The 27,812-nt window shown below is 48.0% G+C and overlaps 1 protein-coding gene across 1 annotated transcript in view; it reads left to right on the plus strand.

Annotated features, from left to right (window-relative positions):
- The window catches only part of LOC144122164 (uncharacterized), a 115,077-nt gene that overhangs the window by 35,355 nt on the left and 51,910 nt on the right, over positions 1–27,812 (plus strand). The window contains exon 3 of the mRNA XM_077655739.1: positions 7,332–7,423. Within this exon, the coding sequence (XP_077511865.1) occupies positions 7,332–7,423 (92 nt within the window). The remainder of the gene's footprint in view (positions 1–7,331; positions 7,424–27,812) is intronic.

Here is a 27,812-nt window from a genome sequence, read left to right on the forward strand (position 1 = left end):
TTTTATTGGTTGGTAGCCTCCAGATCCTTGGCCCCTTAAGGACGGCTGCTGAGGTTACCCGATCTCCTTTGAAGCTTTTAATACTAGCCATTTATCAATCTTGCCTTCGCTCTCTATACTAGGTACAAGGAAATAACTTTTGAAACTTTCTACACCGCTTTTTTTTCTTATCTGTAAATTCTAGCGAAAACATTTCCTATACCTCGAGCTTGGCGCATGATACCCTTAGCTGCTTATGCGCCATTAAACCCAACACAACCCAACACAACCCGATGCATGTGCACCTCGCAGCAGCTGGTGCGAAACACGCGTGTTTTTTTATGCAACACAACAGAGGTGTGCGCGCGCCGAGTGACATTAAATAGCGGCGCGTCCGCCGTTATTGTGACGGCCGGCGGGCGGACACTTTTGCTACTTTCACACTGTGTTCGCGCACGTCTGTCCACGAGTAACAGTTCACAGCACGCAGGCACACCAGCACAGAAGTATTGACACAGGCACCGTGCGCGTGGTTCACTGCGCACACACTTCACAGAAATCGCCGCAAGTATTTACCGGCCTAATATCAGCAGGCCCCCAGTGATGCTCCGTCTGAGTCTGACCCTACTGGGGCACCTTTGTCGTCGATGAGCGGATAAACCTGAGTCCTTTCTCCGCGTTTATCGCAACGCTCAAGCCATCGTCCTGTAAGCCATCGTCTGCTTCCATGGCGGCTGCAGCTGCACGATTTCGGCATCGATCACTGAGGAGGTGCACAGTTTTCCTGAACTAGACCTGCACAACGTCTGCACTTTTCGAGTCTCTTCGCCGCGTTTATTGCAACGCTCAAGCCATCGTCCCGCAAGCCATCGTCTGCTTCTATGGCGGCTGCAGCTGCACGATTTCGGTATCGACCACTGAGGAGGTGCACAGTTTTCCTGAACTAGACCTGCACAACGTCTGCACTTTTTGAGTCCCTTCGCCGCGTTTATTGCAACGCTCAAGCCATCGTCCCGCAAGCCATCGTCTGCTTCCATGGCGGCTGCAGCTGCACGATTTCGGCATCGACCACTGAGGAGGTGCACAGTTTTCCTGAACTAGACCTGCACAACGTCTGCACTTTTTGAGCCCCTTCGCCGCGTTTATTGCAACGCTCAAGCCATCGTCCCGCAAGCTATCGTCTGCTTCCATGGTGGCTGCAGCTGCACGATTTCAGCACCGACCACTGAGAAGGTGCACAGTTTTCCTGAACTAGACCTGCACTACGTCTGCACTTTTTTAAAACAAATGGAGCTGTGCAGATGGCATCATCTTGCACCACTGAAAAGAATGGCGAAGTGCAGCACCGCGATAACCATTTCATGTAGTGCAGGTGAATCAAACGGACCTATTCCTTCTGTGTGAGTCAAAAAGCGGGTATATTTGGAATTCAGTGATATATGCAGGCAAAGGCGCCGACCTGCAGACCTCATCTGTAACTGAAAACTTTGGAATGGCCACAAAAGTTGCAGTGAAGCTTGTGGAGCCTCTCTTTGACAAAGGCTACTGCGTTACTACAGACAGTTTTTACACTTCCCCAGAACTTGATTTCCTGCTCAAAAGGTTCACTGACATCTATGGAACCACTCGAGTAACATGCAAAAATCTTCCTCCTGGCTTCACGACAACAAAAGTGAAGAAAGGCAAGATGTTCGCCTTTCAACGGGGGAAGTGTTTGGCATTACAGTGGATAGACAAAAAGTTGCTCACGGTGTTGTCCACTGTACACAGTGCGGAAATGGTGCCATTTATTGACAAGATTGGGAACGAGGCCATGAAGCCTGAAGTGATCATGGATTATAACCACACAATGGGAGGCATCGACAGATCCGACCACATGCTGTAGAGCTAATCGGTGCCAAGAAAGCGAAAGATTTCCTACAAGAAGATCTTCCAGCAGTTGTTGGATGAGGCGACGTATAAGTCGTTCATCCTCTACCAGAAAGAAGGAGGATGAGCAACCCATCTAGAGTACCTGCTGCAACTTGTTGACGACATTGACAGAACTCCACGGCTAAGAAAAAAGGGCGCCCTGGATGTCCCCTGAATTTTGAACGGCTTACTGAACGCCACTTCGCAACGTATATCTTGCTGACGAAGAAAAAACAAGAGCCGACACGCCGCAATATCATCTGCTACTTGGAAAGAAACAGCAGTGCCAAGAACATTCACAAAGAAACAAGGATCTGGTGTAGCTGGTGTGAGAAGGCCTTGTGCGGATTGCCGTGTTTTGAGTGTTACCGCACTGTTGGTAGTTTTCAGTAGTTTGCAGATAAATGGATGAAGAGTCCATCTTATCATCATTATCATCATCAGCCTGGGTACACCCACTGCGGGGCAAAGCCCTCTCCCATGTCTCTTCAATTAACCCTGTCTTTGGCCAGCTACGCCCACCAAATGCCTGCAAACTTCTTAATCTCATCCACCCACCTAACCTTCTGCCGCCTCCTGCTACGCTTGCGTTCTCTGGGAATCCACTCCGTTGCCCTTAAGGACTAGCGGTTATCTTGCCTTCGCATTACATGCCCTGCCCAAGTCCATTTCTTTCTCTTGATTTCGACTAGGATGTCATTAACCCGCGTTTGTTCCCTCACCCACTCTACCTGCTTCCGGCCTCTTAACGTTACACCTATAATTTTTCTTTCCATGGCTTGCTGTATTGTCCTTAACTTAAGCTGAAATTTTTTCGTTAGCCTCCACGTTTTTGCTTGTAGGTGAGTACCGGTGAGACACAGTTGTTTTACACTTTTCTCGTGAGGGATATTGGTGACCTGCTATTCATGATCTGAGAGAACCTGCCATATGCGCTCCACCCCATTCTTATCCTTCTAGTTATTTCCCTCTCGTAATCCGGATCAGCCTTCACTACCTGCCCTAGGTAGACGTATTCCCTTACCACTTCCAGCTCCTCACTGCCAATTGTGAACTCCTGTTCCCTTGTTAGACTGTTGAAAATAACTTTGGTTTTCTGCATGTTAATTTTTAGACCCAGCGTTCTGCTCAGCCTAACTCATTGATCATGATTTGCAGTTCACCTTCTGAGTGACTCAGCAAGGCAATGTTGTCAGCGAATCGCAGATTATTTAGGTATTCTCCACTTATTCTTATTCCCTACTGTTCCCAATTCAGGCCTCGGAATACCTCCTGTAAACAGGCGGTGAATAGCATTCGCGGGATCAAGTCTCCCTCTCTGACGCCCTTCCTAATTGGAATTTTATTGTTTACTTTATGGAGGACTATGGTAGCTGTGCAGTTGCTATATATATCTTCCAGTATTTTCACATAAGACTCCTCTACACCTCTATTCCGCAATGCCTCTATGACAGCTGAGGTTTCCACTGAGTCGAATGCTTTCTCGTAATCAATGAAAGCTATATATAGAGGTTGGTTATATCTGTGCATTTCTCTATCAATTGATTGATAGTGTAAATATGATCTATTGTGGAATATCCTTTACGAAAGCCTACCTGATCATTTGGTTGATTAAAGTCTAAGGTTGCTCATACTCTATTAGCAATTAACTTAGTAAACATCTTGTAGGCAACGGACAGTAAGCTGATTGGTCTGTAATTTTTTTAAGCCCTTGGCATCTCCTTTCTGATGAATTAAGATAACGTTGGCGTTCTTCCAAGTTTCTGGTACGGTCGCAGTCATAAGGCATTGCGTACACAGGGTGGCTAGTTTTTCTAGCACAATCTCCCCTCCGTCCTTTAACAGATAACAGATCTGCTGTTGCCTGATCGTCACCAGCTGCTTTTCCCCTTTGCATTGTTCCTAAGGCTTTTTTTGCTTCCTCTTTCGTTAGTGGCGGGATGACGCACTGGTGTGCATTACTGTCTTCATCGTTAATGCTCTGATTACATTGGCTACTGTATAGATTTGTGTAGAACTGTTCAGCTACTTTAACTATATTGCTAACCATATTGTTAACCATATTGCTAATGACATTGCCCTCCTCGTCTCTTAACACATACATCTGGTTTTTACCTATGCGTAGTTTCCTCTTCACTTCTTCAGAGCACGCTCGATTCTCTCCATATTAAACTTTCTTATGTCGGCTACGTTGAGCTTATTTATTAACTATAATAGCTCTGCTAGTTCTATTCTGTATGTAGGGTTAGATACCCTCATGCCTTGGCGTTTCTTAATCAAATCTTCCGTCTCCTGAGATAGCTTGCTGGTATTTGGAGAGACAGTGGGTGTAGTCAGGCTGATGATGATGTTGATCCTGTCGAACCGTCCTACTGCTTAGTTCTACTGCGCACTCCATAATGATGACTGTGAGATTATCGTTAATTGTATGAATATTAAGATCGTCTTCCTCAGTTAAAGCTGAATATCTGTTCTGCAGCGATATCCTGAATTCCTGTACTTTCCCTCTTACCGCTAACTCGTTAATGGACTTCCTCTTCACTAGCCTCTTCTGTTCCCTCTTCAAGTCTAAGCTAATTCGAGACCGTACCATTCTGTGGTCGCTACAGTGCACTTTCCCAGGACGGCCACATCCTGAACGATGCCAGCCTGAGTGCATGGTATGAAGTCGATTGCATTTTTAGTCTCACCATTGGTGCTCTTTCAGGTCCACTTCCTGTTTTGTCATTTGCGAAGAAGGTATTCATGACCCGTAAATTATTTCTATCGGCGAATTCTACTTATAACTCTCTCCTGCTATTCCTAGAACCTATCCCGTAGTCGCCTACCGCCTGGCCGCCAGACTGCTTCTTTCCCACATTCGGATTGAAGTCTCCCATCAGTACAGTGTACTGTGACTTTACTTTGTTCATTGCTGATTCCTCGTCTTAAGCTTTTAACGGTCTGGTCACCACGGCTGGATGTGGGTGCATAGACCTGCACCACCTTCAGCTTGTACCCCTACTGAGCCTAATTACGATAGCTTCCACCCTCTCGTTAATACTATAGAACTCCTCTACGCTGCCGGCTATATCCTGATTAATCAGGAATCCCGCACCTAGTTCTCGTCAATCCGCTAATATGCGATATCACATTATGTGTCTGTCCTTTAGTACTGTATAGGGCTCACCTGTCCTCCTAGCTTCACTAAGCCCTAAGACATCCCATTTAATTCCCGCTAGTTCCTCGAACAGCACTGCTAGAAGAGCCTCACTAGATAAAGTTCTAGCGTTAAACGTTGCCAGGTTCAGATTCCAATGACGGAATGTCCAGAGCCAGAGATTCTTAGCACCCTCTGCGCGTCACAGGTCTGACCGCCGCCTTGGTCAGTTGCTCCTCAGCCGCTGGGGACTGAGGGCCAAAGGTTAATTGGTTTGTTCATACAAGGTTGTGGCCAAGTACTACACCAGGGTGAAAAAAAAAAATGAAAATTGGTTTTTGGGAAAAGGAAATGGCGCAGTATCTGCCTCATATCTCGGCCCACACCTGAACAGCACTGTAAGGGAAGGGATGAAAGAGGGAGTGAAAGAAGAAAGGAAGAAAGAGGTGCCGAAATGGAGGGCTCCAGAATAACTGACTACCTGGGGATCTTTAACGTGTACTAACATGGCACAGCACACAGGAGCCTTTGCGTTTCGCATCAATGAAACGCTGCCATCGCGGTCGGGTTCGAACCCGGGTACCCCGTATCAATGGTCGAGCGCCCTAACCATTGAGCCACCGCGGCCAAATTTTGTTCTGGTGAGGAGTGTATTGTCGATTCTGGTCACCGAGATCAGGCCACAGTGCGCCCCAGGCCTGGATATGCAATTCCATCGACACGCGGAGTTTTTTTTTTTTTTTTCAGACCCGGTTGAGAATTGCGCGGCACTGGGATTCGAGCCCTGGTCCTCTTGCACGCGAGGCGGACGCTCTACCTCTATGCCATCGGTGCATCCCATCTTGTGCACTGCTATTTATTGCAAACCTTTCATTCCGGAGTTTATGAGTAGACACATAAATGTCATATGAAGGTTTATTCTGTGGGATAGAATTTTTTTCACACATATTTTTGTTTTAATCATCCTGCTGAAGGATTTTGTGTAATAAAAAAAAATGAGCCTTTCTGGTATTTTCTCTTTTTTTTTTTTTTTCAAGGCCCCTGGTGGGTTAACTGCTTGAAACTGGAACATAATGTTTTGTGGGTAACAGAATCCGGGGGTGTACTATGAAAAAATAACTAATGCACATCGATAACATGACACACACATGCAGACTTAGAAGCGAATACTGCCGCGAAGCTCTGTCTTGCTTATTTGTTCGTGTTCAAAGCCATCAGCATGCGTTTTTATTCACTTTGTTTCTGACGGGAGATGCTGCCATATTTACCTGGAATGTTTCTAGCCACGCGCAGTTTGTTCTGCGTTGTTTGAGATTGTCGTGGATGATTACTGTGCGTTATATATGCAATGTTTTTCATCAGCTTTAAAATTAGTGCGGTTGAGAGTGACGGTGATTCTGTACTTGGACGACTGCTGAACACATTTGCTATGATTATTCGCCACTGCTATGAATGCACTATGAATGTTCACATGGACTGTCCACTATCCTGAACCGTCGCACTAGAATAATGATGTGAACAAGGAAGACAACTTGGCAAATGGAGGTCATGTAGACACCAAGAACATTTTTTGAAAGTGATTCTATGCTGTCGTTGCAATGGGAAGCACACAGCGTACACGTCTTCACTCTCGCAAAGCAAGGAAGACCTCTTTGTGTGTTACATGTAGACATGGTCACATTAAGCCACTTGTTGTTTTAGTGGACAGAACTTGAGAAGCATTTTGCTCTATTTCGCTACAAATGGATTCTTCACTCTAGCTTGTGTTGAAACAGGAGGCACACCAGGCATTGCCCCCTTTACCCTGAGATGACCTCGGAGGGAACTGTATTCCCTCTCCGGTAAGCGGAGTCTTCCCAGAGGAAGGAGAAAAAGAAGACCCAGGACAGTCGTTGTGGGTGGGGGGGGGGGGGGGGGGGGGGAATGGGGTTAGAAGTAGTAGTATTGTTGACTTGCCATGGTCGGTGAGGCGCCTTTTCTCCTCTGTGGAATAAATGGTGATTGCAGAAAGAGAGTCTGATTGTGTGGTGTATAACGTTGACCTCATCAGCTTGCTCTGTTCAGATAATGCATTTGTAAATTTGTTGTGTGCTTTTTAGTTCCCAGAGGTCTTAAACAAACTGCAGATTTTCTTAGAACTCACTTTCTTTGGAGCCTCCATATAGACACTTGGGCCCCATGTTTGGTGCATGATAGCCTTAGCTGCTCACATGCCATAAAACCTGACAGCACACAGTTCCTATGTTCAATGTGCATCATGAGAAAACTGGGATGTCAGTCCTTTTCAACCACACTGGTGCAGGTGATGCGCTTCTCGGCTGGGGAGGCTCCGCGTTGGGCTGTGAACGAGCGGCGCTTCCGGAAACGGCACCTGCCTCCCCCATCAGACACCCAGTGAGTGATGTCTATCTGTCTGCCCTTCTCTCCAAGGGCCCAAATCCTGTCTCTTTCCTGTGCATGTCTCTTGTGGTACCTCTGAACCCTATACTGCGTTTCATACATGAGGTGCAACACTGCCAGAGCTAGCGCTCTTGTTTGCGCTGCCTGCATCCAAAACCAAAAAGTTTTTTGTGGTGAACGGAACACACTAAATGCTTTGCCTGCAGGTGTATTGCATGACACATTTGTCGTGAGTTTGATTAAATGCACTTTTATTGCTGGCGACACGCTGTAGCTTTCTCGTGCCTTAGACCACACGGCCACAGAACAAATGCGGAGTAACACGACTCCCTTTATTTTTCCTTGCGGACTAGTTCCATACCTTTCATAGCTTTGCACCTGATGTAAGGAACGGAGTATAGGACATCAGGAATAGTCACTGCACCAATATGGAGATATGGATGGATACTCCCGCTTCCTTGTAAAATACCCTATAAATGCGTGTATAGGCCGCACCCTGTTTTTCCCAAGGAAATATTTAAAAATAAAAGATCCATGTAAGGGCTGCACCCATGCTTTCCACAACCCACTTAAGAACAGCTTTGGAGAGGCATGCGCACAGGAATTTCCAGGTGCCGCCCACAAATGGCGCCCGAGGCTGCGGGTTATCATCATCATCATCGTCAATGTTGTCCTCCGCCGCGAGCTCCCATGATCCATATCAGCATCAGTATCTCTAGCTCCAGCTTTTTTATGGCTGTCAAAGGCACGGGCATAGATTTTTTTTACTGTACACTAGAGGGAAAGCCCTCCTTGCCCTCCTTGTTAAGAGATATCATTGGCAATATGGATAAGATAACTAAGGTAGCCGAAGAGTTCTACGCAAATCTATACAGTAGACAGTGTAATCAGAACATTTATGACAGAGACAGTAGCGAACAGTAATGCGTCATCCCACCAGTAACGAAAGAGGAAGTAAAGAAAGCCTTGGGAGCAATGCAAAGGGGAAAAGCAGCTGGCGAGGATCAGGCAACAGCAGATCTATTGAAGGACGGAGGGGAGATTGTGCTAGAAAAACTAAGCACCCTGTATACGTAGGGTTGTTCGTTTTCGGGTAAAGCCCGATTTTACCCGATTTTTGCACCCCGAACGTGTTCCTAAAATATCGGGTAAAACCTGATTTTTCCCGATTTCTGAAACAACTGTGCCCACGGAATTGCTGTGCCTCCAGTTGGCGCGCAGGCGAGAGGCGGCCAAAGCGGCCGACAGACAGACAATCGTTGACTGCAGGGCCCGTGGCGCCATCTAACGTCGGAGTCCCGAACACAGCGCCTGCAGCTTGGGCACGCGCAGCGGCGATATTTACACGTCGTGCATTCGCAGCACTGCTGACTAGCGTTCACGATGGGAAGAAAACGAAAGACATTGGATGATTGGTGCAAAGAACACGAGGATTTACAGACTACAACAAAAGACTGAAGGCAGCCGCGCGCTGGTGTGCAAGTACTGCAACACCGAGATGGTCACCGATCCAGCGAAGAAGCCCTACGACCGAATTCGCGAGCATCTCGCGTCATCGCGTCATAAGAAGTTGAAGATGGCGGTCCAAGAAGCTGAAAAGGCGGGAACATCTCAGCCAATGCTCTTCGATGTTTCCTGTAGGCAGCGTGCGAAGGAAAATGAAGCGAATGGCGTGATTCACGACTTCGTTTGTGCCCTGGCGTACAGTGGAATCAGCATGCATCAGGCGGACGGACCTCTGGGGGATTTCGTACGCAAATACTGCAAGGCCGCTAGAACTATGCCGACTGGACAGCGACTTCGGATTAAATGCTTGAAAGAAGCTTTTGACAAGGACATGGCGAAAATCCGTGATGATATGCAAGCCGTTAAAGTGAGTGTTATCGTCGACGAATCCCCTGACATAACCGGAGTGCCTACCATTAACACTCTGCTGTGCTATTATAGTCAAAAAGCAAAAAAGAAGCAGGTTTGTTTAGTCGACGCCGACATAGTTAATGCTTCGAACAGCTACACAGTGGCCCGGGTAGTCGGCAAGGCTTTCTTTACTGTCGGCAAGACGTGGAAGGATGTAGCCGTAGCCACAGATTCCGCGGAGTACATGCGAAAAATGGTACATGAGATCTGCGAAGCTGAAGCGATCCACATCTTGCATGTAAAGGACTTAGCTCATTTGATCCATGTGAGCGTTGACCATGCAATTTCGTCACCTTGCGTGTCTGATGTTCGATCCACAGTGATCAAGTTTGGAGCATTATTTAAGCACGCTAACAAGCTGCACCAAAAGTACATCGAAATATGTGCCTCTAATAGCCTGTTTGGCGCTGATGCAAAGAAGCCTCCTTCTGTAGTTCCGAACAGATGGCAAAGCTTCTACAAAGCGCTTGTTGTCGTCATAGAAATGTGGAGCTCATTAACAGAACTTGTTGAATGCTCGCATGATAGCACCAAAGCGGAAGCTATTCGAGCGATACTTTCTGAAAAAGAGTTTCTTTATGCAAAGGCAGTCTTAATGAGAGATGCACTCGAGCCTCTTTTAGATGTCCAGAAAACGCTTGAAAGTGGAGAACTCCTCATGCCAAGCTTCGGTCACCTCGTAAACGTCAAGCTACAGCAGACTGTCAACGAGCTTTCCACGATGATCGGTAAAAGTGATCGGGCGAAAGGTGTTTTGTCTATGTTGCCTAAGAGCAGTGCCACATTAGTAAAAACTTGTTGTGAAGAGTTTTGCGCCAAAATCTCCGCAAAATGGGACTGCACTTTGAAACGGAACGTCTCAGACAAAGTAGAAAACGAGTTGACATTGTGGAAACTGGGAGCCGTACTCGATCCGTTCCAGAAGCGGCTGCTGAGTCAGTCGTTTGATGACTACCGACCTCTCTTTAATTCTGTGATGGATGATGTAGGCTCGCTTCGCGAGGAGTTCAACCAGTACTTGCTGGAAGCAAGCCCCACAAATGAAGGTGTTGAAGTGATGGACTTTTGGAACGACGCAACTGTGCGTTACCCAAGGCTAGCAAATGCAGCGTTATCATTGTTGTGCCTAGCTAATGGCAGCTGTGACGTTGAGCGAACGTTCTCTCAGCTAAGGTACCTGCAGAGACCAGACAGGTCCCGTATGGAAACCGAGATGTTGCGCATGCAGATGATTATGTATGTTAACAAGGACGTGCAGAACGTCGAATGACCAGCCCTCTTGAATAAAAATGTTTCTTTTTTCAAAACTGACCGTTGCCTCTCACTGGGAGTAATAATTATCAAAGAAACGCCAAATTTTGCAATATTTTCTTGAAAGCAGCCCAAAATCTAGCCCTAGTTGTTACCCACCGGTTAGAGTAAATCGAATAAATTATTAGTTTGCAAATTTAACCCGATAAAACCAGAATTGCGGAATTTTTCCACGAAAAACCCGATTTCTCCCCTATTATCAAGCCGAAAAATAATGCCCGATTTTTACCCCCCGAATTTGAAAAAATATAAAACCCGAAAACGAATAACCCTATGTATACGCAATGCCTTATGACCTCGACTGTACCAGAGGCTTGGAAGAACGCAAACATTATCTTAATTCATAAGAAGGGAGACGCCAAGGACTTGAAAAATTACAGACCGATCCGTTGCCGACAAGGTATTTACTAAGGTAATCGCAAATAGAGTGAGTGCAACCTTAGACTTCAATCAACCAAATGATCAGGCAGGCTTTCTAAAGGATATTCTACAATAGATCATATTCACACTATCAATCAGGTGATAGAGAAATGCACAGAATATAATCAATCCCTATATATAGCCTTCATTGATAAATTTCAGCAGTCATACAGGCATTGCATAATTGGGGTGTTGAAGAGCCTTATGTCAAAACACTGGAAGATATATATAGGAACTGCACAGTTACCATAGTCCTCCATAAAGTCAGCAATAAAATTCCAATAAGGAAAGGGCGTCAGGCAAGGAGACACGATTTCTCCAATGCTATTCACCACCTGTTTACAGGAGGTATTGCGAGGCCTGGATTGGGAACAGTGAGGGATAAGAGTTAATGGAGGATACCTAAATAATCTGCGTGCTGAGTCACTCGGGAGATGAGGTTCGAAGTATGATAAATGAGTTAAGACAGGCAGAGCAGAACGGCGGGTCTAAAAATCAGTATGCAGAAAACCAAAGTCGTGTTCAACAGTCTAGCAAGGGAACAGCAGTTCACAATTGGCTGCAAGTTGCTGGAAGTGGTAAAATAATACGTCTACTTATTACCCGTGCTGTTACCCGAGTGCAAAAAAAGGTCTTTTGCCTTATGATTCTATGCACTCCAAGACTGTAAGACTGTAAAAAGAGCAATAGCGTCACATTGCTTGCAGTCTTCTCTCAAGAAATCGTGCCCGCATCAGTTGCAAGATAGCTTTCAAAATCAGATGAGCCGACTTTTAGTAGCTGGGTTCCCCTGCTCTGTGTTGATTGCTGTTTGCGAGACCCTCCTTCAAAAACTTATACACGGAACACGAAGAAATACCGGAGAAGATCGTTGCAGGACACAGAAGCCGCTAGTTGTGCCTTACGTACACAAGACTTCGCACAACTTGAGGAAAGTGGCCAACAGGTATGGCGTGAGTGTCGCCTTTTCGGCTCCTAACAAGCTGGAAAAGTTGTGCCCCGAATCTGCAACTCAAGGAAGCGGGATTGCCAGATAAAGCATGATACTCCGTTTACAGAGTATTCCGTAGGAGTGGTCTACGCTATCCCCTTAACTTGTGGGAAGTTATATGTCGGCCAGACTGGCCGCTGCATCAACGAGCGTTTGGGGGACCATGCCCGAAATTTATCAGACTTGAAAGATAAGTACGCACATTTGGTTGCGCACATAATGAGTTGCTCCCCGCAGGGGGGCGCCTGCAGCTTGCAGGCGTCGCGACGGTGAGTGGCGACACCGCGGGTTCCCGAGCATCCGCAGGGACATCCCCGCAAGGGGATGATGGTGAACCGTGCATCACCACGGACCCGAGCACCCACGCCTCGCCGTGCGTGGCATCGCCGTGTCCGGGTAAAAGGGGATCCTGGTGGTTGAGCCGATGCCGAGCGTTTGGACCCTTAAGGCCCCTCGGCGGAGGCAACACACCACTTTGGCCCCAGCTTCCTGTAGACGGCACCTTCGGCCTGACCCGACCGGGGGAAATCGGCAGTCGCCTTTTCCTATTCTCCACTTCATCTTTCACTTTCCTACCCCTTTCTCACAACTCTCCTGTCTCCCACTCACTTCTTGGTTTTTTCCTTTTTCCTGGCGGCGAGGGTTAACCTTGTGTGGCTGACAAACCTTTGTTACGCCATATTTGGTTATAGTGATGGTGTACAGCTGGCGCAGACAGGGCTTTTTAAAGGCACCTGTCCCGTCCCCATGTAGGGCTCCATGGTGGGTGGCTGCCACCATTGCCGAACAAAGAACACATTCCATGGCTTCTCATTTTTTTCAACCCGATCTCCCTCGAAAAAGAGGGCGCACCGAGACAGATAAATTCTTCAAAAAAAACGCTACAAGCTTCCCTCGATTCCACGTTGTTCACAGCGAACACGAGGAACAAACTGCTAGACAAGTGTCACCATTCATTGTTACCAGGACTTTAACAAGTGCCATAGGAGAAGGGTACAAGATCAAAAAACTAGCAAACGGAGACCTTCTTTTAGAAGTTTTATACAACCACCAACAAGAGAAATTGTCAGAAGTGAAGTCATTCGGAGATATACCGGTCACAATCAGCACACACCGATCTTTGAATACTGTTAGGGGAGTTATCTCAGATGATGACCTCAAATATGTAACTGATGAAGAACTTCTGGAAGGTTTGAAGGAGCAAAACGTGACCAACGTGTACAGGATAAAAATGAGACGAGATAATAAAGAAATCCCCACAAAGCACATTGTCCTGACATTTGCATCTAGTATCCTCCCCGACTCCGTAGAAATAGGCTACATAAAGCTCCAACTAAGACAGTACATACCAAACCCACGACGCTGCTTCAAATGCCAACGTTACGGCCACAGCTCTCAGAGTTGCCGGGGCCAACTCACATGTGCTAAATGCTCTTCCCATGAACACGATTCCGAAAACTGTGCAGTTGAACCACACCTATGTGTAAATTGTGAGGGCAGCCATCCTGCATACTCACGCACATGTCCAGTTTGGAAACAAGAAAAGGAGATTGTCACAATCAAAGTCAAAGAAAACATAACATTTAGGGAAGCGCGAAAGAGGGTAGCTTCAATACACAAACCTACTTTCTCCGATGTGGTGCAAAGGGGCACAGCACCACAGCCGCTTTTGGCTCCCACTCAGGCCACACGCAGTGAGCCTGTAGTGGGGCCACCCGTGCCCAAGGTGGCAGCAGCTAGCGCTGCGCCACCACCCACAAAACAGGACGCGCGGACCTCCAGGTCCGCGGGCCCCAAGGTCCCTCCCCACACGGAGAGGCCGAACATGAAAACAAACGTGCGGCTTGCACGCTCGTCCAGCGTGTCGGAGGATGCGATGGACACGATGGACACAAGTCAAAGTAGTCCTAAGGCGTCGACGTCGAAAGGGTGGCGGGGCTCCATAGACCGAAAAAAAAAAGAAAAGCCCCGAATAAGGGCGCCTGAAAACCCAACCTAGTTCCTTTCAGTACCCACATAATACAAGATGGCTTTTATACACTGGAACTGTAGGGGACTCTTACATAACCTAAGCGACATAAAAGACATATTAGCCACATACTCACCTGTCGCCTTGTGTTTACAGGAGACAAATTTAGGCTTTACACACGAAAACATTCTAAAACACTATAAGGTCTTCCGCCGTGACCGAGAGCAGGTGAGCCGGCTTTCGGGTGGCGTAGCCATCATTGTTAACAGTGGAATCGCAGCCCGAGAACACAAGCTTAAAACCAAATTAGAAGCTGTGGCGGCCATCCTGCACACATTTAAAACACTCACAGTGTGCTGCGTTTATATTGATCCACATCTTAAAATAACACTCCAAGACTTACAAGACCTTTTAGTGCAACTACCGGAACCGTTTTTGATGGTCGGAGATTTTAACGCCCACTCCAGTTTTTGGGGCAGTAACAAAACCGACACTAGAGGCCAACTGATCGAGGATTTTATACTCTCCAATAACCTTTGCCTCCTGAACACTGGCAAACAAACCTATTGTTCCCCTAGCTCAGGAAAATTCAGTTGCATAGATTTGTCTTTTAGTTCGTCCTCGATTTTTACAGATTTTAATTGGGATGTCTTAGATAACCCATATGGAAGTGATCATCTACCCATACTAATTAGCTTAGCACATTCACCCGAAGTAATCCCAACTAAACCACAACGATGGAAACTGCACTTAGCCGACTGGGCACTGTTCCGTGAAAAAGCCAGCCTAGATAGAATAGTTTCTGACGACGTGAGTGTAGACGAACTAAACGAATGTCTCACAAACTGTATTATTGCCGCTGCACGCCAAGCTATTCCTCAATCCTCTGGAATAGTAAAACAAAATCACAAATACTGGTACACAAAAGAATGTAAAGAAGCAAAAAAGAAACAAACCAAAGCCTGGGGCATTTTTCGCAGATACCCCTCACAGGAGAATTTTATAAAATTTAAAAAGGCGAGAGCAAAAGCTCGTTATATCCGTCGTAGTGCAGAAAAATCTTCTTGGAAAAATTACGTGTCGTCGATAAACAACTCAACCACATCAAAACAAATGTGGGAGAAGGTCAGAAAGCTAAAAGGCAACTACTCTCCGTTCACAGTCCCCCTTCTTACCGCCCCCGGTGTACAGACTAGTCTAGAACAACAGGCAGATATTTTAGGCGAATATTTTTCCGAAGTTTCCAGCTCATCCCACTACAGCGATTCATTTTGAAAATACAAAAAGACAGGAGAGAAACAAAGACTGCCGACAGACTGCGTACAAACGAACCGTACAATAGTTTAATTACAATACAAGAAATCCAAACAGTACTTTCTGCCGGTAAACATACCGCCCCCGGCCCAGACCAAATACATTACCAAATGCTAGCCCATCTTTCTGAACCTGCCGTAGAGGCGCTTCTAAAGTTTTTTAACAAAGTTTGGGTATCAGGAAAAATACCCAAAGCTTGGAAGGAAGCTATTATTGTGCCGTTTCTTAAACCCGGGAAGCCACCAACCGCTCCGAACAGTTATAGACCCATAGCCCTTACCAGTTGCCTCGCCAAGTCCTTTGAAAGTGTTTTAAACATAAGATTAACTTTTGTCCTTCAATCCCGTGAACTTCTCGACAGCCATCAATGTGGTTTTAAAAAAGGATGCTGCACCACAGATCACCTAGTCCGCCTTGAAAATACTGTCAGAGATGCGTTTATACACAGACAACAATGTCTTGCAGTCTTTTTTGACTTAGAAAAGGCATACGACACAACCTGGAGGTTTGGGATTCTGCAAGACCTTGCCGAGCTTGGCGTCCGCGGCAGGATGTTAAATTGCATAAGACTTTTTATCCAATCGCTCATTCCATGTGCGCCTAGGCTCGACCTTTTCAAAGAATTTTATTCAGGAAAATGGGGTACCCCAGGGCTGTATTTTAAGTACAACTCTCTTTGTCGTAAAAATGAATTCTATTAGGAAAATAATCCCAAGGTCCATTATGTATTCTGTTTATGTTGACGATCTTCAGATAGCATGTACATCCTCAAACATATCCACTTGTGAAAGACAAATACAGCTAACAATAAATAAACTGGCAACATGGGCAGACAGGAATGGTTTCCAGTTCTCTCCACAGAAAACAGTGGCCTTACTTTTTTCACTGAAACGGGGTCTACAGACAGACCCCACATTATACCTAAACGAAAGCCAGTTACCTTTAAAAACTGAACACAAATTCTTAGGCATAACATTTGACCGAAAATTAACTTTTCTACCTCACATAAATGCCTTGAAAAAGAAAGCTTCTCGATCGCTGAATATACTCAAAGTGCTTTCACACAAACACTGGGGTTCTGACAGGGCAAGCCTTCTACACATCTATCGCTCTGTGGTACGGTCCTGCTTAGACTATGGCTGCCTGGTGTATGGTTCTGCAAGGCCATCCTACTTGAAACGACTAGATCCAGTGCATAATTTGGGGTTGCGTCTTTCCACTGGCGCTTACAGGACGTCGCCCATAAACAGTCTTTATGTCGAAACAAACGAACCATCACTTACAGATAGAAGAAGCATGCTTACATGCTCATACGTCCTAAAAATCCGTTCCCTTCCAAAACACATCTGTTATGAAATAGTTACAAAGTGTCCATCCAGAACAATCTTTAACAACAAACCGCAAACCACCAGGCCACTGCTCTTGCGCTTTGAAGAGATCTGCCAGAATCTCGGCATACTGAACACATTACCCAGCATTGCGCAAAGACGAGGTCCACTGCCTCCATGGTATGGTTTTCCTACATTGTGCGATTTCACTCTCACACAGTTCCGCAAAAAGCAAACTCCACAACTCCAAATAGTACAAGAATTTCTGGCACTTGAGGAAAAATACAATGGTTTCACAGCCTTTTATACTGACGGTTCGAAAACGGATACTTATGTAGGAAGTGCAGTTGTGCGAGGGAATTCGGAGACAACAATACGACTTCCACAGTGCGCATCCATCTTCACTGCAGAATGTTACGCAGTATATGTGACCGTAGAAAAAATACTCAGCGAGAACCTCGAAAACGCTATTATTTACACAGACTCTTTAAGTATACTTACAGCCCTCCACTCAAGAAACGCAATCACTCCTATGCTTGGTGACATTATACACAACATAGTAACAGCCACAGCTAGAAGACAAAACATTAAACTCTGCTATGTCCCGAGTCATGTCGGCATAAAAGGCAATGAGCGAGCAGATTTCTGTGCTGCTCAAGCTCGTGGCAAGGAAATAAAAAAAGTAAATATACCCTTGAATGACTGCATGAAATTAGTACAAAGGAAGTTAAGGAAAAAATGGCAATCGGCTTGGAACAGCGAATTGAATAATAAACTACACTTAATAAAGCTGATTTTAGGTGAATTTAAGTCATGTGTGCACCAAGAACGTTTTAAAGAAGTGATTTTATGCCGTCCCAGAATAGGCCACACGCACCTTACGCACAACTTCCTGCTAACAAAACAAGATAAACCTGTTTGCGAAGAATGCGGAGGTGAACTTACAATTAACCACATTTTATTCTCATGTATAAAACTAGAAAAACTAAGAAAAAAGTACTTCACTCAATTTTATCATGAATGCATTCCTTTCCACCCTACATTGCTTTTAGCTGATAATGCCATTGTTAACATACCTTCCATTTTTAGCTTTTTAAAAGCAGCAGGCGTACTTGAAAAGCTGTAATTTTTTTTTAACCACTGGATCGCCTTTATACATGATACACCTCAGCCACTTTCTCATTCTTGAGAAGTAGGCTGAGGCTGCTTATTTGATTGGTTGGGAGCCTCAGGATCCTTGCTAGCCAAGGAAAGTCGCTTAGGCTGCCTGACCATCTTTAAGGCTTTTACCATTAGCCATTTCCAAATTTCTTCCCTTTTATTACTAGGCAGTACAATCTTTTTAAGTCATCTGCACCATCGCCTCTTTTTTATACTCCAAAACATTCTGTAGAAAAGCAATTCTATACCTTGTGCTTGGCACATGATGGCCTTAGCTGCCTATGTGCCATATAACCCAACACAACACATAATGAGTTGCAACGGTTGCGAGGTGCGGTTAAGTGAGACGAAGATTCTTGGCATGGGTGCACAGATAGGACTGCACGTGTTAGTCTGGAGGCTTTCTACATAAAGAAATTTGGCTTTAGATGTGTCAGTATTCCTTCTTTATCTCTTTTTGCCTCCGAGTTTAAATTTTTAGATTCAGTTATCATGTAACTGTTCTTTTTTTTTTGTGATCTTTGGCTGCCTGCCTGTTTCTGTGATCCCAGATGTTGCCTTTGTTCACCTTCTCCTCTGTGTCACCCTTCTTTCCCATTGAAACTTCACCTTGTATAACCTGCTTCCTGGCTTCAATAAAATTCAGTTGTGAGTTAGTGCTGGTGTCTCGTCTTCGTTCTTGTCTTGTGGTGTGCATAATTTGGCGCTAGTTTTATCTCTAATTCAAATGAAGAAGGAACGCCCAGCGAAACGGAGCGGCGAAAGACCGACTTTGCAATTCAACTGAACAAGTTCCAATTGGCCAGCTGCAGCTATTGCGTCACTCCAGGTTTAACCAGACCTAAACCACCGCCAATTTTTTTTGCACATCCCATATATGGGCCGCACCCCAAAAATTGGCCGTCGAATCTGGAAAAATAAGGTGTGGCCCTTACACTTGTTTATACGGTATGCTCAAATGTTCCTACAGGTCTACCACTTGGTCGAATTTCTTTTTATAGCTTGCGTTCAAGACACCCTGATCTAGCCTCTAAGAGCAGGGCTCTGCCTCTTGCGTTATCATAGAACAATTTCTTCCTGGTTTCTCTTTCCCATTTTCTGTATGGGTCCAGAGTCTGCTTTTTTTTGTTTTCATTGGATTTACCCTGTCTCACCCTTTGCGTTTTTGACCCGGTGCTTAAAGCTGTTTATTTCCTCGTTCTAGTTTCTTTCGTACTTACTGGTTGGTGTTCTGTTTCTTCTCCGCCACTGTGAGTCAACACTCCTTCTCTATAAGTATTTAGATATCTTGGCTATCCACCTGTTATCATCCAATTTCCTAAGGTGTTCTTCATATATTATTTTACTCTGAGCATCCTGTGGTCTGAACGATGCTGTCCATGTCCCCCTCTACTACCTCGTTTGTCCTTTTTCCCTGGCTGCTTGGTGCTAATCTGCCAACAGCTCTCTGATTTATTTCTAACCTCAGTTGGCCTTGTGCTGCTGGTACAAAACTATATTCCCCTGGCACCATTATTCCTTTCCAAGCACCTCTCAATACTTCATATCTGTTGGACACCCATAATGCTTTGTTTCATTATCGCGGCATCTGTTTGCCATTTTGCCTTAACAGGCTGTTCAAGCTCCTTCGTATACTCATACCCTGTGATACTTTTATTCCACCAGCAAAGGTATCGGTTGGCAATGTATTGTAAGGAGGGCCAGATAGTGTTGGCGGACAGAAAGAGGTGTGGTGCACCTGCTAATGAAGCTGGTAATTGCCCCGCTGCAAAGAGAGTAGGATACGGGGGAGAGTGAAGTGGGAAAAAAAAAAAGCAGTCACCGCTAACCAAATGGGTCCCTTCGAGGTGCTCGAAGCTGAATGGAAAGCCAAAAACTTAAAAATAACACAAGTAAGTCTCTGAGGCAAAGAAGGAGTGGTGTTGCTGTCAGCTTATTTGATGCCCTCACTGTCCAGCTAAGTTGATGCATGGTGCTGTAAACGTCCTTCTGGCAGTTATCTTCTTACTGCAGGGTCATTTTATTCATTCCAGCATACAGTGGAACCCCGATTTTACGCCCTTTGTTCATGCCATGGCTTGCATTTTGCAACAATTTAGCACGGGCCTGGCGAATCCTCCTTAGAGATAAGGCTTTAAGACCCTCGATTATGCGGCGGAAAAATGTTCACACCCCTCTTCATTTAAATACAGGCAGGAACCATCCGGAATTTAAAGGGCTGGTGGACCACCATAGTAGCTGTCATCCTGCCGCACCAAGGTATTCCGAATTGGAATTAAAGAGAAAACATCTGCTTCACAATATGCAATCTGGCCTGCAAAGTCCATTTTGCTGATGCCTTGGACTCCATACGTGCGACTCGTGGCCGTCGGTGCTGGACGGTTCTCGCCTGGCCCCCTTTTATGCGAAGCATACTAGCCGCACAACTGAGCTCTTCCTTGCTGCGCCGCGCGCGGCCGCGTAGCTACCACTTGACCTACATCGGCGCACCACGTGATATGACATCACAACAGCTGTGAAAGCTGGGGCTCAACTCGTGCGCTCGCTTGCGGACGCGCAGCCTCCGCCGGCGGCCTAACTCCCGCTCCTACCGCTAGGAGATACTGACGTCACGCAATTGTATAAAAGGCGACGCACTCGTTGAGTCAGTTGAGCAGCGAGATGTCGGCCAGGGAGAGGGCGGCTCGCCAGACCGCAAAGCGCAAGTTACAAAGAGCCACGGAAACGGGAGAAGAACGAGAAGTACGGCTTGCCAAGCGACGTATGCTTCGCATCCTAGGCTTAACCATAAGCTAAGCCAGGCCATTTTTTCACTTGCTTCGTTGTAAAAGGCGTTACAGAAATGAATTGTGCACTTTCATTTCATGGTGAGATTACAGTGGCTTCAGTGCGGAGCACATTAGGCCTAGTGACACTGAGCTAGCGGCAAGTTTCACCCAGCGTTCCATCGGACAGCTCGTCACTACACAAAGCATGCTGCACTATAGGCATGCTTTCGTGCTGCTGGAGAATATCGGGATACTCTCCTTTTTTTTTTTTTCCTTTTTGGTGCGAATTTCGAGTGCAGGCATTGCTGTGTAAGTGCCATAGTGACGGTTGTTCTATGCAGAGCCCCAGCAGAACGGCATGTTTCCAGCACGCTCATCCCAAGCGTCGCAGAGCGTCTTTGAAGAGCAACTTTTCTAGCACATCTTCCAAAGAATTTATTCCGAGACGTGATTCCCTTCACACACAGTGGTGGGATAGCATGCAGGCCTTCTCGATGCTGGTATGCCTCCTGGAACAGTGGTAACAACTGTCATGGAACAAAAAAAAAGGAGCATTTTTATAACGCACAGGGAAAAAAAATGTACATTTTCACAGCCAGAGAAGCGAGTGCCTTTATTACGATAATCCGTCCATTGTGAAACATTTCCAATTATATGACGGTTCCATGCGGTTTTCTGAAAGTCGTATGATCGAAGTTCCACTGTACAAATTTGTACACCCCTAGGATGCTCATGTGTCAATATTGGGGCCACTTCCGACAAGACGAACAAACTTTTGTGGTCCTTTTGAGTCTACCTGTACACTGTTGAATTTAGAGGCACCAAATCAATCATCATCATCTTGAGCTTGACTATGCCCACTGCAGGGCAAATGCCTCTCCCATGTCTCTCCAATTAACCCTGTCCTTTGCCAGCTGCATCCACCGTATCCCCGCAAACTTGTTAATCTCACCCGCCCACCTAACTTTCTGCCGCCCCTTGCTACGCTTGCCTTCTCTTGGAATCCACTCTGTTACTCTTTAAGGACCAGCGGTTATCTTGCCTTCGCATTACATGCCCTGCCCAAGCCCATTTCTTGCTCTTCATTTCAACTCGGATGTCATTAACCCACGTTTGTTTCCTCACCCATTCTGCCCGCTTCTGGTCTCTTAATGTTACACCTATCATTTTCCTTTCGACAGCGCGCTTCGTAGTCCTTAAGTTCAACCCTTTTTGTTAGCCTCCACATTTCTGCCCCTTAGGTGAGTACTGGTAAGATACAACTGTTAGTCAAACCTCGATATAACGAACACAGATATTATGAATTATTGAATATATCGAACGCTTTGTAAATATTTTTGACAAATACGTGCAATTTCTGCTTTACATATCAAACACGATTGGTCACGAAACGGATATATGGAACTCCTTAGTGCCAAGCAAGCCCGTTTGGATAGCAGGCCTCGCTGCACCGCATAAGTGACTGGTGGTGATGCGGCAAGCGTTCGCGCCAAGGTTCGCACTTTTATCTCACATTCACCGACAGTGTCGTGTAAGTTTGCAGAATTCGTTAACAGCGCCCTGCAAGCAGCATTGCAGGTGGTTGTAGGCTTGTAATAGCAATCCTGTGCTCATGTCAGCTGCCGTGGACGTGGTGAAAGCAGCGATAGTTTTTGCTCTGACGTACCGCTTTCCATGCGACATGGCTGTGATGCGGGGAAGACAACCTACCTGGAGCTCTGTTTTTTGTCTGTGAGCGCCTTCGAGACACCGTCAGAACCTTTGGAAACGTCGTTTCTCTTGTAAGGATCGCCAGAATTGCTGTCCCTTTAATGAGTAAATTGTGCCAATGTTGTGCGTGTTTCTGACGAAATTTTATATTGCGAATTTCGGCTATAGCGAACTATTTTGTGATTTTTTTACTTGTTCACTATAACAAGGTTTCACTGCACTTTTCTCTTGAGATATAATGGTACACTGCCATTCATGGTCTGAGGGAACCTGCCAAATGTGCTGCACCCCATTCTTATTGTTCTAGTTATTTCACTTTTGTGTTGCCTCGCTTCCAGTTGTAAACTGCTGTTTCCTTCCATGATGGTTGATGGTTTTTGTGCAAGATGGTTTTTCTGCATATTGTAACGAATAGTACACCAAAAACACTCGGGGACCAAGGAGCTACACAGCCGGTAGAGCGAGCACGAGCAGGAAGAAGATTTTCTTCGTCCTCTGCGTCTATCGCCTGAGTTCCCTTCGTCCTCCTCTTCTATCACCTGTGTCATTGCTCCCTCCCCTGCAGCATCGCCCCGATGCGGCCATCGTGCGCTAGAGTGACGAGCAGAAAGCGAGCGTGCTAGGGTGAGGCACGAGGATCACAACATAGAACAGGGCACAGCGGTCAGCCTCAAGTTCAATCGGGTGGTCGGTCGTGGTACGGCTTCATACGAACGACGTGCACAACGTCGGTAAGCTTGCGTTTGTGGGATGAGCTGGCTTGGGTGGCGGGTTGAACTTCGTAGGTGACGTCGCTAATGCGGCGGAGGACACAGTATGGGCCGAAGTATCGACGGAGTAATTTTTCAGACAGCCCGCGGTGACGAACGGGCGTCCAAATCCACACATAGTCGCCTGGCTCGTAGGCAACGAAGCGCCGTCCCTGGTTGTAGCGGCCAGCGTCTAGTTGCTGTTGACGGTGTATGCGCTGCCCTGCCAGTTGCCGCGCTTCTTCCGCACGCTGCACAAAAGTGGCGATGTCGAGGTCAGGGTCACTCTCGCAGTGGGGGTCAACAGGCAGCATGGCATCCAGCGTAGTAGTAACTCGACGGCCGAAGACAAGCTGGAAGGGAGTGAGCCGCGTTGTCTCCTGCAGTGCCGTGTTGTAAGCGAATGTAGCGTATGGCAGAATTTGGTCCCAGGTTTTATGCTCTATATCCATGTACATGGAAAGCATGTCGGCCAGAGTTCTGTTGAGCCGTTCCACCAAGCCATTGGTCTGCGGGTGGTACGCCGTCGCACGTCTATGGCTGGTGTGCGTCAGTTTCAGCACAGCCTGGCTTAAGCGGGCTGTGAAAGCTGCCCCACGGTCATTAATAATGACCGCAGGGGCGCCATGACGCAGGACGATGCTGTGGACAAAAAACTCGGCTACTTCGGCAGCAGTTCCGCTCGCAAGCGACGTGGTCTCAGCATAACGTGTCAAGTAGTCCGTCGCAACAGCGATCCACCGTTTTCCAGTGGATGACTTCGGGAAGGGGCCAAGGAGATCCATTCCAACTTGTTGAAAAGGGATCTTCGGTGGCGCTATTGGCCGAAGAAATCCGGCTGGTTTCATGGGTGGAGACTTCCGGCGTTGGCAGTCGCGGCAGGTTCGCACGTAGGTCTGCACTGATGGAAGTAATTTGGGCCAATAGTACTTCTCCCGAATCCTTGACAGCGTGCGACTGACTCCCAAGTGGCCGGCGGACGGCTCGTCGTGACAAGCGCTCAAGATGTCAGGTCGTAACTGGGTGGGCACCACGAGTAAAAATGTTTCGGTGGACTTTCCAAAGTTGCGCTTGTAGAGAATGCCATTTCGCATGGTGAAGGATTGCAGGCCACGACGAAAAACACGCGGAACCCGACCACTGTGACCTTCCAGGTGCTCCACCTAGCCAACCGGCCGGACGGATCTTTAAGGCTTGCCAGCCAGCATAACGAGTGATGGTCGCTGACAACACGGAAGGGTCGTCCGTACAGGTATGGACGAAACTTGCTGATGGCCCAGATCACCGCAAGGCATTCTTTCTCTGTCGTCGAATAGTTCGCCTCCGATCGCGAAAGTGTTCGGCTCGCGTAAGCGATAACGCGTTCCACGCCGTCCTGCCACTGGATAAGTACCGCCCCAAGGCCAACATTGCTGGCATCGGTGTGTATGTCGGTGGCGGCGTCTTCATCGAAATGGGCGAGTATCGGGGGGCTGTGTAGGCGGTTGCGGAGCTCCTGAAAAGCGTCTTCTTGGTCGCTTCCCCACAGAAAGGGTATTTCGTCTCTAGTCAGTGCTGTCAACGGGTCAGCTATTCTGGAGAAATCGGGCACAAAGCGTCGGTAGTAAGAACAGAGGCCCAGAAAACGTCGAAGTGCCTTCTTGTCGGTTGGGCGCGGAAAACTGGAGACGGCAGCAGTCTTGTCGGGGTCCGGGAGAACGCCTTGTGCGCTGACAACATGGCCAAGGAAGCGAAGTTCCGTGAAACCAAAATGACATTTCTCGGGCTTGATCGTTAGTTGCGCGCATTTCAGGGCTCGAAGCACGATGCGCAGCCGGTCCAAGTGTTGATCGAAGGTAGGCGAGAAAATGACGACGTCGTCCAAGTACACCAAGCAAGACTGCCACTTCAGACCGGATAAAATGGTGTCCATCATACGCTGGAACGTGGCCGGCGCCGAGCAAAGACCAAACGGGAGCACCTTGAACTCGTATGAACCGTCTGGAGTCACGAAAGCCGTCTTCTCTCGGTCTCTCTGGTCCACCTCTATCTGCCGGTATCCGCTTTTGAGATCTAATGAGGAGAAGAACCTGGCGTCACGTAATCGGTCGAGGGCATCGTCAATCCTGGGAAGCGGATAAACGTCCTTTTTGGTCACGTTGTTTAGTTTCCGGTAATCAACACAGAATCTCAAGGTGCCGTCTTTCTTTTTGACGAGGACCACGGGCGACGCCCATGGGCTTGTTGACGGCTGAATAACATCGTCTGCAAGCATTTCATCGACTTGCGTTTTAATGGCTTCGCGTTCCTTAGGAGAAACACGGTATGGGCGCTGGCATACAGGCGGCGTGGCCTCGTCTGTGATGATGCGATGCTTGGCGACAGGTGTACGACCGACCCTGGAGCTGGTGGCGAAGCAATCTGCAAAATCTGCTAGAAGAGCAGACAGAAGATTCTTCTGCTCAGGTGCCAAGTCCGGGTTGATTTTCACGGTCTGCAGGGCGTGGCATGGTGCGGCCTCATCTTGAGGGCTGGCCCCGACGGCGCATAAATCAGGCAACACAGTAACTTCGTGAAGTAAGGCAACAGCCGTGTCCCTGGCGAGGTGCTGAACCTCGTTGGCGAAGTTCGTGAGTAGGACACTAGTACAACCGTTATGCAACTGGACGAGGCCTCGAGCGACGGCTATTCCCTTCGCGAGCAGCAGGGAGGTGGCTATCCGCGATACCCTCGTAATCGTGGAACAAGTCATGTCTCACGAGAACCAGGACGCTAGATCGTGGTGGCACCATCACGTCATCGTCGACTATACGCAGAGCGTTGATTCCCGGATCTCTGTCGGTATGCGCCACGGCCTGTTTCGTCGAGAACGTGATCCGGGCTTCGTTCAGATCAATGACAGCGCCGTTCGTCTGCAGAAAGTCGAGGCCCAGGATCAAGTCCCTCGAACACTCGGACAGTACCACGAATTCACAGACGTACAGAAAACTACGGATGCCGACCCTTGCAGTACACTTGCCAGCAGGGGTAATCAGGTGACTCTCAGCAGTACGAATGCTCGGCCCAGACCATCGCGTCAAAACTTTCTTTAATTCTTGGGCGAGGGCACGGCTCATTACGGAGTAATCGGCACCGGTGTCGAGTAAGGCGGAGACGTCGACTCCATCAATTGTTACGTACAAATCGGAGGTAGCGTGTCGGATGCTGTCGCTACCTGCCCCCGGCGAAATGGCGTATCGGCGTGATGGTGGCGAAGGATCTTCACATTTCCCTACAGCAGCGGCCTTGCCTCCGGAGGCCGCCGGCATTAGTTTTCCCGGCGTGGGCTGGGCGAATGGCGTCCGGAATAGCTTTGCGCTCCGCGGGGACTTGGAGAACGGTAGCGCATTGGGGACGGTGATCAAGACCCGCGGCGACCGGATGTGACGATATTCTGCCGCTCCAATAGGTGAGAGGCTATCTCAAGTGGCCTTTCGCCATTGCGAGGGCAGGGGTCGTCCGGGGCGAAACCCCGCAGGCCCACGCGGCGGTACGGGCACGCCCTATAGAGGTGACCCGCCTCGCCACAATGATAACAGAGGGGCCGACGGTCTGGGGCCCGCCACACTTGACTCTTACGCGTCCGCTCGTAGGCTGGCAGAGCGGGGTCACGAGGGGGACCCGGTGGCCGCACTGATGGAGCCGCGGCATTGATGGTGTTGCCCGACGTCGGAGCTTGACGGAGTACAGACGCGTACGTGGGTCTTGCGTCAAGCTGGAGGGGTACCTCAGATGCTTGTTGTTGGGCTGCGAGGCACACCTCGTCGCGGACGACGTCAGTCAGCGACGCGAAGGATGGCATGTTAGAAGGCGTCCGAAGGGCTTGGAGTTCCTCCCGGATGACGGAACGGATGAGTTCGCGTAAGTCGTCCGGGGTGCTTCCGAGATGCATAGAACAGGTGTCTGGCCCGAAGGCGTTGACGTCACGATTGTATTGGTGGGCTCGTTGCTGTAGAGTCTTCTCCATGGTGGCCGCCTCGCTGAGAAACTCGGCCACAGTGCGCGGTGGGCTGCGCACGAGTCCCGCGAATAGCTCCTGCTTGACACCCTGCATTAAATGGCGAAGCTTCTTGTCTTCCGACATAGAGGGGTCCGCGCGCTTGAAAAGGCGGGTCATGTCCTCAAAGAACATGCGGACACTCTCGTTCGGGCGCTGGTTGCGCGAGTGTAGCGCAGCTCCAGCTCGCTCCCGGCGGTCGGCATTTGGAAAAGTGGCGAGCAGGTTGCGGCAGAAGGCCTCCCAGGATGGAAACGAAGCCTCATGGTTTTCGAACCATGTCCGCGCCGACTCTTCGAGAGCGAAATACACGTTGTGGAGCTTCCGCTCATCGCTCCACCCGTTGTAACGGGCGACACGCTCGAATGTCTCGAGCCAGTCCTCGGCGTCCTCGAACACGTCGCCATGAAAAGACGGGGGTGTTCGTGGCTGCTGGCACAGGATGTGAGCTGGGAGCCTACTCTCAGTTGACATGGCAGCTGGCTCCTCCGACGTCCGAGGCTGTGTCGTCCTGGTGGCTGCCGGAAGGGGTCAGAACTCTGGGGACTCTCCTCGCAGGCGGCGGCCGCGGCGCTGGTGGACCGGGGTGAGATCCGTGATCACAGATGGGCTGCGCGGGTCTGGAAGCGTACCCAGCACTGCCTCTACCAGATTTGTAACGAATAGTACACCAAAAACACTCGGGGACCAAGGAGCTACACAGCCGGTAGAGCGAGCACGAGCAGGAAGA

This window comes from Amblyomma americanum, chromosome 2 (assembly GCF_052857255.1).
Source record: "Amblyomma americanum isolate KBUSLIRL-KWMA chromosome 2, ASM5285725v1, whole genome shotgun sequence".
NCBI lineage: Eukaryota > Metazoa > Arthropoda > Arachnida > Ixodida > Ixodidae > Amblyomma > Amblyomma americanum.